The sequence below is a fragment of the Sander vitreus genome, chromosome 7 (assembly GCF_031162955.1).
Source record: "Sander vitreus isolate 19-12246 chromosome 7, sanVit1, whole genome shotgun sequence".
Classification (NCBI taxonomy): Eukaryota; Metazoa; Chordata; class Actinopteri; order Perciformes; family Percidae; genus Sander; species Sander vitreus.
Window position 1 is genome coordinate 15,515,912 of NC_135861.1, and position 12,969 is coordinate 15,528,880.

The 12,969-nt window shown below is 37.8% G+C and overlaps 1 protein-coding gene across 1 annotated transcript in view; it reads right to left on the reverse strand.

The window, feature by feature from the left end:
* Positions 1–2,157: 2,157 nt before the first annotated feature.
* cpne5a (copine Va) overlaps positions 2,158–12,969 on the reverse strand; it is a 73,075-nt gene continuing 62,263 nt past the window's right edge. The window contains exons 16-20 of the mRNA XM_078253951.1: positions 9,600–9,727; positions 7,898–8,000; positions 4,179–4,236; positions 3,899–3,972; positions 2,158–3,209 (exon numbers count right to left, since the gene is read on the reverse strand). Of these exons, the coding sequence (XP_078110077.1) occupies positions 3,021–3,209; positions 3,899–3,972; positions 4,179–4,236; positions 7,898–8,000; positions 9,600–9,727 (552 nt within the window). The 3' untranslated portion in view covers positions 2,158–3,020. The remainder of the gene's footprint in view (positions 3,210–3,898; positions 3,973–4,178; positions 4,237–7,897; positions 8,001–9,599; positions 9,728–12,969) is intronic.

The window sequence follows — 12,969 nt, forward strand, 5'->3', positions numbered from 1 at the left end:
TATTGTTGGAGAGACACTTTTTAGACTGGAAAATATTTCTCATAATAACGTAATGTTTCACAACTGCATAATATATCATTGTCATGTCATTACTGTGCTCATTTCATATGAAATTGTTTTCTTCTTTTACTGCTGAGGGTTTGTTTTAATCCCCATGGAGGAAATATAGCTTGTTATAATCTTAGTAAAATGGCCAAAGAAGCCTTCTTGTTTAGTATTAATTAGATGAAATATGTGCACACAACATACGACCCCAACTCCACTTTTTATTTCTTCTCACAGACATTTGCAATCACACTCACAGTATATGAGCTGCATGCTGATGCCGACTTAACATGCCAGCCAAATGACATATGTATCCTAATTCATTTTCTGTGAGTAATTATTAACTTGTGATTGTTTTTTAAAGGAAAATGTGACATTAACAAATCACTTTGAGAAGTAGGTTTGCTGCAAAGTAAATATATCAGATATATAAGTAGGTAATTCATAACACCGTAAAATATATTTCATAAGAAATTATTCAATGTATATTCATGATTTCCTTTTGGCTTGAATGGCTTTCTGTAGAGGTATTCTGGTATTTATGTGTGTTATGTAACTAAATTGCCTCATTTAATTTCTGATGATGAAGTGAATTTGGCAGCAGATTAAATGCTGCTTTGTCTTCTGAGGGAGAAATGTCATTGCTTATAAAAATAAATAAAAAAAGAAGCCAAATATGGATCTGGGCCTGTGATAGGAGTTCACTGCCTCTGGACTTAATTTCTGCTGTATCATCACAAATCTTCTGAGAGCACTAATGCAATGGGAGTAAGAGAACATTATGCGGCTAACAAAGATCGTAAATCAACATGAATTACGTAAACACATTTGCTCCCAACGCAAAACAAAATATAACACCACTGAGAAATATGAGGTTCACATTCTCAGAGAACAAGACAACACTGTAAACATTAGTTCTCCAGTGTCATTCCATGAAACTCTCTTAAAGTATGAAATAAGAAAAAATAAACTCACTTAGTAATGATCCCCATGAATGTTTACTTTTTCCTTGAGGCAATATTAAGAGCCACAGTTGAGTTGTAAACAATTCTTGACTTTGAATATTGTACAACAAGGCTCAGCAACACTGTTAAGTCATTATTTCAAAGATTATTAGTGAAGAGCTGCAAGTATAAAAAGTACAGGACACTGGTTGAGCAGCGTGTAATAGTCCTAATCTTGCAACAGTTTTATCGTCACCACCATTTTCTGTGTGTACATCTTAAACATGAGACCTGCTACTGCTGGCAGAATAACACCTGGGTAACTGAATTTGGATATGTTTACATATAATAGGCACATTTGGATCGAGATATTGAGTGACTGACAGATAATAATGGAAATAATGGCCATTACTGTCTTTAGCAATGTGTACACTTGCTGTCACTAAAAAGAAATGTGAACATATCTGGCTTGAACTAAATCGTAAAAGAAATGTCAAATTGTATCTTAGGTAGTAAAATGGCATCACAATGTTTTGTTATAAAATGGGCCGTTGTGCATTAGTGTAAACAGTGATATCTGGGAACAATAAACACAATCCAATAATAAGACACTGAATGAATCAGAACAAAAAATAGTTTTCTTCAACAACAAAAAAACATTCAATGCCCAAATATCTCATTGCAAGATTTGTGATTGTTCAGTTTTCATTCCAGGAAAAAACAAATCAATTTAAGAAAAAAAAGAAAAGTGGGTATTACATGACAACAGTCTTTTGAAAGTGTATTTGTAGAGTCCAAGGAAAATCCCAGACAATAAACTGTAACCACAACAAATGTAATGGAAAGAAACACAAACAGCGAGATGACGAATTAGATATGGCAGCATGACTTATAATTTAGCTCTCTGCATACAAACAGTAAAAGCAAGTATGTTCCTTGAATTATTCATCTATTTTTACTGTATCATAAAACAGTAAGTTTACAGAAAAATAGATGAATAATTCAAGGAATGTGCCTTAGTGTGTGTGTGTGTGTGTGTGTATATATATATATATACACACACACACACACACACACACACACATATATATATATATATATATATATATATATATATATATATATATATATATATATATATTTTTTAGTATAGTAATTTCCTTTCATCTGGTTTGAACTAATGCTAAAGCCGTGTTGAGAACTTAATTAGGGGTCCTTTCATTTATTTTCTTTGCGATAAGATTAACATTTTAACTTTGTGCTTTTCATATGGACAGTAATTAGTGCATACTGTTAATATAAATATTAGATATATGTATCAGACATGGTGCTGGAAAATCAGTATGGCAACAGCTTACAGCAGGTCCTCTACATAACGGCTTACAATCAAAAATGATCCATCAGTGAAAATGATTCATTAGCTGCTGAATAGGTCTTATCACATGCTTTTATATTACAGTGCTTATCAAAGTAGAAATGGGGATCTTTTTTATTACACTAGTCACAAAATATAAGATTGAAAACTACAGGGAAAATATGACTTTAATCCCCACCCTATTAATAAACTATTTCTGCAATAAATAAATAAATAAATAAATAAATTAGTATACACATGATTTCCTAGTATAACACACACCAATTCCAAAAGGTATCACAAACATGATACACACTGGCACATTCTAATATATTTATGCCTTCATACAGGCTCTCTCTACAGGTTTACTTGCTATCCATTACATCACCACTTTGACAGGTTTGACAGCGAACAACTAAAACCTCCTTCTACACTGGGCTCCTCTCAGTGCTCTCATCCTCAGAGAGAAAAAACTCCCTGATCATCAGCAGGTTCACCCAAAGCAGTTGTATTTCTCCAAAACAAAATGGAGTCTCATCTACTTTTTTGTTTAGCCGAAATAATATTTACGAAAGGGCCTTAAAAGCGTTTCCATTTCTTCCCAAAAGATGGTTGTGAAGGCTGGTTCCCCTCAACCACGACCCTGCCCCAACCCGACGCGGAGCTGTGTGTGGGGCTCAGATGGGGTTGGTCTGGTGTTGATCCCCAAACGAGTAAGGGACAGCGACAGGGTTAGGTTTAATGCCTCTGCTCTTCATGTAGGAGATCAGCTGGTCAGGGATCTCGGCCAGTACGTCTTTAGCCAGCCGCGCCATGCTCAGCACGTGGTTGCCAGTGCGGTCCATGTAGTCTCTGAATGGGACAAACTGTGAGAAATGTATGACTTTATGAAAAGAATGTATTATGTATGCAACAAGTCTAACAGGCTAAAGCCCTTCTGTAGCTGTAGCTCTAGTAGAAAACCTGCAGTGGAGGTGGCTTTGCTAGATTTTTCTCCCTGAATATCAGCAGATATTTGAGGCTTCTTTAAGTTTCTTAATGTCGTCTTCACTCTCAACAATCTCTACTTGCATCAGAAACACAAGCTTTCCAAGCTGACTGATCACAGTTCTCGAGGTCGCCATGTGGCATGTCTGTACCTGCCATAAGTAGTTGATTTTGCGGAGGTACATACTATAGGGATACATGCATGAAGCTTTAAAGATAAGAGCATGTTAAAGTTTCCATGATAATGGTGCTAGAGGAAAGACCAGGTCATTAAAACATCTATCTATCTAATATAAGAGTTTATCCTCTTTTGAGCATGAATGTGTTCTGCTAATTTTGCAAACACTTGCCAATAAGAATATGAGAATTCATGTTATTAATTAATATCTTTCAAGGCAATCTGGCCTATAGCTCTTGAGATATCTTGCTTCGTAACTAGAAACAACCAACATCGGCATCTATAAGCAATGCCACTAACAGGGAACCTTGTAACCACTCTCTTTGGAAAATAAGCTGTGTCCTTCCCATGTCAAGCTGAGAGTGAGACAAAACATTAAAAAGGTGTCACCTGTACAATATCTCTCTCTGCCAACTTCCCCCGTGAGGAAATCCTGATGTCATCACCATCCAGCTCAATCATGGCTGCAGAGAAAAGGTATTAAAAATAATCTCACATAAAAAACAAAAATTCATACTGATGATGATGTACAATAATTGTTATGGTTGGGGGCAAGCCTAAAGAGAAATTTGACTAAAACAAACCATCCCTGATGCAAACTGACCATAAACTGGTTTCCACTGTTTCTTTACACATTTGTTCCCTGAAGAACTTTAGTTACTGTTCTCACCATCAAACTCAGCTTGGCCAACTCCAACAATGATGATAGACATGGGGAGTTTGGCTGCCTGTCGTGAACAAGAAGAACAAACAGTCAGTCAGGGTTACATTTCCAGTTAATTGTATTTTTCTCCCACTACACTTCTCATTCTGCAAAGTCAGAATTAATCTGCAAGACCATTTCTCCAGAGAACAGAAACAATAATGGACAAGATAAAATAACACATTATGTTGCATAGTTTGGGTTATCCAGGGACCGAGAGAAAATATAAAATACATTATTCAACTTAGGGGCCCCAAGGTTTTTACAACAGCCAGCCTATAACATAATATGTTAGCAAACTTCTATACAGTGTACACATTTTACAGGCTGCTTTTACAATGTGGAATTCCAAATGAGTTAAAGTGCAGTAAAACAGTAATGGTAACATGTAAAAAAGTCAAACGCTTTACTAAAAAAACATCGTCCTGCACACTTACTGTACATCACTTAGTTTAACATGATCTATTCATGATCTTTGCATATAGAAGTGTTTCAAACACTGTTAAGATCAGAACAGAAAGGCCACATGTCCTGCCTGTGTATCTAAACTTAAACATAAATAAAAAGATGTAAGGTTTATCTTCCAAACAGTTTGTAGTACAAATCTAAACAACAGTCCTGATGTGGAGAATGTGAACGCTCTGGCATGAATGAATGATGTATGCTTGGTGGTAGAAATGCATTTACAGGGGTAAAAGTAGGTCAGCTTTCCTGGAAAAACCTCCTGAGGGGAGAGGCCTGTCACAGATAGGAGTAAGTAGACTGAGGAGGACCATCCTCTCCATGTTCTCTATCATTATTCTTCCTCCATATCCTTTACCCATTTTATCTTTCCCTCCATCAGGCTCATTCCTCATGACCTTTTGCTCTCAATACATCCATTCGGTTTGCCCATTTCCAGCAGCAGAAGACCACACAAGCATATACCTATAAATATCTGTATCCAGTGCTGAATTATTTAGTCTACACCATTTGTTACTTTGCTTTTACTGTAAAGTCACTCAGGGGATCTCACTCCACCGATCTGTCTGAACACATTCTCCTCTCACTGCACAGAACCACTACCCTGGAAATCCAGAGTTCTCGCGAGAGCACAATTTGAATTTGCTCAGTGAGTCACTCTGGCAATGAGTAATGATGCTCATTACCCATGCCCTTGGAGCCGAGCTGCACCAATCACATAGGTGTATCTGATATAAGCGAGCCAGAGGCAAGCTAAACAGATGACGACAGCGCTGCGACGTCGAAGTCTGGAATCAGTCAGTAAACATTAGTCGTAGTGTTATCCAATTGCATGCAGTGATATTTTCAAATGCATGCTTGGTGCCACCCCTCGAGTTGGGCCATTATCATTACTCACAGATTTCCAGGCTACAGAACCACAACCACAAACAAATATACCAAGACTTGAAGCAGATATTGTTGTTACAGTATAATACACTGTTGTGCCTCATTGATAGGTAGATAGATGTTTCCAGTGCAGATGCTAACACATCCAGGTTCTTTGGTGTGTCTATTTTACTTCATATAATCCAATTTCCCCATTAATTTCTAATGGTGACGTATTTCAGAATGAAACATATGTGAAATATAAACCAGCTGAAATCCAACTATCATATTGCTCAGCTAGTTACCCACAAGCTCATGGTCAAGTGTGGCTTTATATGATGAGCGGCGTTAACTCACTCCAAATCACATTTGATTTGATCAAGTTAAAGATGAGTCATGAAAAAATATTTTTACGAGAAAAGAGATGGATTTTGATTTAAAGAATACTCAAAAATGTGTTTATTTGCAAAATTAGATGTATCTGTTTTATATTAAACTGGTGATGGGTTGTTTTTAGATATCTCAACTTTTACATTTTCATAAATCATGTTTTTTGTTTTGCGTACTCAAGGGAATGTCACTCAAACTGTTTTTGATTTATTCATTTTAAGAATTGCTTTTATCTATTTTTGCAAACAAACTCATACATTTAGCATGTAAAAAGAGATAAATGAACATCTAACATAGGGATAAAGAACTAGAACTTGGAAAATGTATTTTTCATTTCAGTGCATTTTTAAGTAACTTTAAGTTTGGAAAATAATTTAATCAGTTTGTTCCAACTCTTTATTGAAGCACAATGTTTACCCTGAGTCAAACATTCAAACCCTAAACTCCATGTTTTCTATAGCTGCCTTCTATGTCTCATGCATGATTTTATACACATTTCTGCAAAATCAAGATACATATACACATTAACATATCCGGTGTCTTTGTAAACCCTTGGTTCTTAGGGTTTGAACAAAGTTTGGCTGTACTGCAAGAGTTTGTAATTAATGTGGTGTTGAAGAGGTCAATGGTGAGAGAAGTGAGAAAAAGAGAAGTTTTAAGATGGACATTTAATTTTAAAAAACAGACATCTAAACATGCTGGCTTGATTAGGAATTTGGTAAAATAAGAAATAAAATGTGTACAACATAATTACATTCAGTAGTAGAGTATCTCTTCTTGTAGCATTTTTACATAACATGCAGGTTATTTTTTAGTCAGTTAAGTAAGTGTCCAAAGTCGGCCAGAAAGGTGAAACATTTACTTTGTTGATTCAGAGTGGTTCTTTAAGTGTCTCTGAAATTTAAAATATTCATGGGTTTTATGAAGTTACTGGTTGAGTCAGCCTTCTATGCAGACAACAAACTGACACCTGGAGACATAATCCAATACCTGGGCACAAATTCATTTATATTAAAGCCTACCAGGTCAGAGAGAGACCCTTTTTGTATAATTTAAAATCCTGAAATGAAATTTGGAGCTTAAAGGAAAAACATCAAAGGAAAGATGACCCCAGAGGCTGTCCTGTTAGATGTGTGGACACATTAGTCACTGAAGGCTAAGCTGTGCTGGTTTAGTTCAGCCAGTACAGTTTGAACAGCAGCAGTACCTGCAAAATTACCAACAGATATACACCAAAGCATCAGAGAGCACAAATAAGAAACCAAAAGTGCAGATATGAGCGTGTCACGTAACTCTTTTCTTATAATTCATCTCTCCGGGGCAAACGTTACATGCCAAGTGAGGCAGGTCAGTCAGTCTTTTGCTCTGTGGGCAGAGGAAAGTGTAGCCAGGTCCAAACTGAGAGGCGAGAAGTGGTAGCAAGACACAGCAGGTTCCGAGGAGTGCAGAGCAGCAGACAAGATCTTAAAAGGAAGGTGTGGCTGTTCGAATGTTTTGATTAACAGTCGCAAATTCCCTTTAAACCCAGTCTGCTGGGGGTCAGAGCAACGTGTTGCTGTGCCTCAGATGGTGTGCTGAGTAATAAAGTGAACCAGTTGACCAGAAAGTAAACCTCAGCTGAGCCCCTCAGCTTCATGAGGGTCTTCAATAAAAAGGAAAAATATTGGCCAAACAGAGCACCCGAGCACAGGGGGTGAGACAAGTGGAGCAGAAAACATCCCATAAATCCTCAAATCTAGTGCTACTGGCTTATACACCCTTCAAAGTAAGAGAGAGCCTGAGAGAAATGCCACAGCAAGCTAAAAGCACCTGCAATGCCAATGCAGGGGGAGAGAGAGAGAGAGAGAGAGAGAGAGAGAGAGAGAGAGAGAGAGAGAGAGAGAGAGAGAGAGAGAGAGAGAGAGAGAGAGAGAGAGAGAGAGAAAGAGAGGTGAACGTCCTCCAGGTAGTGTTAGAGCAGCACTTACATTCACTATGGCCTCCTTGGTCTGAGCCATGTCTGATATGACGCCATCAGTGATGATGAGCAGCACAAAGTACTGAGACCCGTCCTGCACTGCTGCTGCATAACTAAAACAGAGAAATAATCAGCACAGAGTGGTTTAAGACAGTACCACAGACACCATGTTAAGGTAAACAACATTTGAAACAGATGCAGATATGTCCATGAATTTACATAAAACTCTGATATTGGTTTAAACAACCACAGAGAAAGTCTAGAGCAGCAACGTCTGTGTCTGAGATTAAAAACATTAAAAAACTTGTTTTTAACATGGTTTTCAGAAAGAATGTTGACCCCCGCCCACCATATGACACAAAAGCTTAATATAGACATGTATAGAAGTGAAATATGTTGTATAGCTCTTCATGTCTCAGAGGTCTATCCAGACACAGCACAGTGAGTGTGGCCTAGTTTCAGTCGCCCATCGCTGGCTGCTCTATGAATAATTTATTAAACTGTTTATGCAAGTGCTGCAGTCTTATTCTTTTAGAGCATTATTGATTGCCTAGCACTGGATTGACCACACATGAGCAAGACGGGGGAAAAACATGACAGATCATTGTGAGACAGGTGAGAGGTCAGCCCTTACACTCGCTTTCAAATTGGTAAATTTGACTTTGATGAGTTGGCATTTTAATCAAAGCGCTTGACCAGTCAGTGACAAGGCCAAGAGCGATGACTGTTGTTGAGGAGATTAAAGAGACCTTTGTCTTCCACAGCTGCCAAACAGCCATGTGGGCCACACTCACCTCATTTGATCACATTAGCAGAGTAATAACTGCAGCAATAAACACAACATTGTATTATAGAGTCTATATTTTTAAGATTACTCCATAGATGAGAACGTAGAACATTAAACATATTAACAATTTAACATCATACTGTACATCTAGTTTACAGCATGTATTTTGCATCAACACCATTATCCATTTAAGAGCATTCTGCCTGTGCCTCATGTAAAACAGTGAATGTATAAACTTCAAACCCCTTCTACCAAAAACAATTGTATGTTCTGCTCAACATCTAATGTTAAGATCTGTTTCTGGCCATGTAAAGAGTAGAAACATCATCATTGGTTTACTGGATGACCTATTTCACTTGTTCTGAATAGTTGAGGCACTGCAACAGCTTTGTGAAGAATTTTATTCAAGTTTTACTGCACTCTATAAAGTGACACTGTAGAAATGTTATTTATTTTAAGTCTGCGATTGCTTTCAACAGAGACTCTTCAAATAATGTGAAATTTTTTATTAGGCATAAAATCCTTCTAAGAGTTTTATTTATGAATCATGTTGTATTACTTAGGTGTTTATTAATGTATTTGTCAAACACAAATGTGTACACCCGTGCCTTATTATAGTTTCACTACTGTTTAAACAAACCATGTGGTGCAGCCCACCACCACACTAGACGCCCAAAAAGCAATGTAGCATCTGCACTCTAATATGTCTGGTCCTGCATATACTCGATTACCATTTCTATTCATCTCAGCTTGGCAGCCGATTGTTTATTTTCCCTTCATTAGTTCTGCTCAATTCATAGAGAAACCATAATTCACTGTCTTAATACCTCTGACGGCGTTTCTACCCGCTTAGGATTATTTACAATTTGACTTTCAAAGAAAGGACGACTGTGCTCTGTGATGTTCACTTGGACAGTGCTTGTACCTTGCCACATGATTAACAACAGGAGCAAAGTTGGTGGGTCCATATAGCTGAACTGTCTTAAGGCTTTGATGGTAAGCTTCGAGAATCCCCTCCATGCCGTTACAGTACGGGTTCTCAATGTTGCCATTCTGAGAAAAACAAAAACAAAACATGAACAGTACAGAAACCACAATTGTAGTCAGAATGGAATTGACATTACAATTAATAGTTAATGTAAACAATAATTAGTGTTTCATTATTATCACAATGTGTCTGGGAGTAAAGTTGAAGAGTAACTTAATGCCAGGCTGAAAAGAGTGTTTTACTTTCCTCTCAGGTTGAAAGTGTCATACAGTTTTTGTCTGTCGCACCTCTGACCACAACCAGCAGTGATGTCACAGTGTACGGAGTCCTCTGGCTTGTTTACAATATTCTCAAATAAAAAAAAAAATTAAAGCTGCAAGCAGCGATGATGGGCCCTCGCTCCTTGCTCAGGGGGTACTGACAGACGCAACATCACATGTAGACCACACATTCTAAGTTTCATGTAAATCGGATTAACTTTTGCCAAGATTCAACCGTTCCTGTTTCGACACCCACCTACAGGAACTTGGTCCTCCATAACTTGCGCACTGTTTTAGCTATCAGAATTTCTTTTATAAATTTTTGTCATGAGGGTCCTCTGAGTCTATATGCAAGTTTTCGTGCCGAGAACTGGTCTACGTTGACTATAGCACCCCCTAATGGCTGATCTTTACCAAATTTGGTACAGAGCCTCAGAGCGGCATGTCGAACAAGCATAACAGGTTTCGTGTTGATAGCATTTAGTCTGGCAGAGATATTTCAATTGCAAATTTCCCATTTAAATGCATTTAGTTATTGGCCAAAACAAATAAACATTGATTATAGCGCCCCCTAATGGCCGAGCTTAAGTTCTTTGCTGATAACATTTAATTTGGCCGAGATATGATATGATATGTGTGTGGTAGCTAGCTAGGAAAATTTGTTTGGTTGTCAAATGGGCATACTTTAACGTAGCAAAATTCTTTTGATAATGTTTGGTCAGGTCCATCTGGACATGCTATGTATCAGGTTTCGTGCAGATCGGTCGCATGGCCTAGGACAAGTTCGAAAAAGTTGGTTTTGCCCATTGCGCAATATTTCGAAAAAACTTCTTAGCGGAAATAGGCGGGGCCTATATCATGTGATTAAGCTTAATTCAAGGAACACGTTGCGATGTGTAATGTGGGAGTTATAGCCAAAAACACGTTTGACGTCATTATAGCGCCACCTAGTGGTCCACATGTGTAATGTTTGGTAGTTGATGTCCAAGACCCATTGTACATCTACCCCGTAAAATTAAAGTTGTTCACATTAGTGTAAGTGGTGAATCCAAATGTGGGTCCCATAGGCCACGCCCACTTTGATTAATCAGTATCCCACTGTAGGGGTGGCCTCAGGAGTGGCCCTAGGTGGTACCCATCAAATTTTGTAAAAATCGGATAAGCCGTTCATGAGATATAAACTTTATGTACTTGTAGCGCCTCCTAGTGGCCAATTTTCGTAAAATGTGTGGTGCACCTCCAGAGGGTCATGGCAAACAAGAATCTTAAGTTTTGCATTGATAGCATTTATTTTGGTTGAGATATGGCAAAGTTGGTGTTTTCATACTTAGCTACACAAATTTGTTTGTGCGTAATATGCACAATTTTTATCCTATAAATATTCTTTGGATATCTTTTTGTCAGGTCCATCTGGAGATGCTACCTGCCAAGTTTAGTGCAGATCGGTCGCACGGTCTAGGAGTTCGGCAAAGTAGGTTTTCAATAAATCGCGATTTTTCACGCATAAAAGTTAGGCGGAAATAGGCGTGGCCGCCATCAGGAGATTCAGCTGGATCCAGGGAATGTGAAAATATATGGTTTTTGAATGTGCGATGTACGGTTTGGAGTTATAGGGCCAAACGCATTTTTTCTGCAATAGCGCCACCTAGTGGTGGATATGTGTAATTCTTTTGAATCTTTGCAATTTTCACCAGTTGTGACATGTGTGCACATTTTTGTGAGTTTTCGTGCATTCTAACCCCCTCAAAAATGCAACAAAGGACTCGGAAAAATAATAATCTGACCAAAAACAATAGGGTCCAGTGAAACTGCATGATATGATATCATGATATAAATCTGGGATATGTTTAGCCTAGCAAAGCACAAAGACTGGATATATCAACTACTGTATACTCTGCTTTGTAGTGTTTTCTGATGTGTCAAAGTCAAGGAGTCTTTATTATCCCCGAGGGGCAATTTGTTGTGCAGCAATAGAATGCAACATAAACAACACATATACAAAAGCTATACAAACAACAGACACCATCAATAAAGGACAAAAATAAATACATACTACACAGAAGTCCACATTTCACATTGAATTATTAACAAAGCCTATAGCAGCAGGAACAAAGGAGTTTTTGTGTCTGTTTGTCTGTGTTTATGAATGTCAAGTTATTATACCCTTCAGAGTGAACTTAGATTATGTCACATTGGTGCTTACTAATTGCGAGAAAACTACCATCATGCATTGCGCAGATGTGTAAAAAACAAAAATATAGATGATTGCCAGAAGAAAGAAATGACCAGAGGTCTTCGTGAGTGTTTGTGATTTTGTCATCTAACAAAATAGAGATAGTGAGTGAATGAATGAGTGTGTCATGAATGAGTGAAAACTGTCTAGATCCAGATGGAAGCAGCTAGCCGCCTTTAAACAACAACCCCAAAGGTGGCTTATTTACACATATTTGTTGTTAGCTGAAAAGTTTGTTAGTCAAAACATTTTCAAAAATACATCCAACATCCATTTTCTATTTCTAAATGTGTTAAAGGTCCAATATGTAATATATTTACTGTAATAAATCCCAAAATGACCCCAATGCATCATCAGATATTAAGGAAACATGCTAAGTTGAAACACTATCTTTTCTGACAACAATGCTAATGCCAATATTTTCTCCTTTTGAAATTTCCATTCCGTGACGGAATTTCTGTTTGTGTTTTGGCCTGTGTGTTGTTGCCCAGTTTGACAGCCATGCCAGGTTGCCAGATATACCTGTAAAAATTTAAACTCAGCGCGTTACAGCTGTAACGTTAGTACAGCCATGAAAGCAGCAAACAAACAAACAGGATCAACAGAGATAGATTCTACCCGACCTAAAAAAAAAAGGCATGTTTCTAACAGTTGCGTGACCAGAGACAAACCCTGGGTAAATATTGCAGATGTATTTGAAAGATGGGACAGCTTCAAGCCCAAAAGGACGCAGAGTTGGCTAATTGAACAGGTAAGCATTAGCTTCAGGCTAATTTATCACGGCTACAAGGGACGGGCATTTTATGTAATTTCA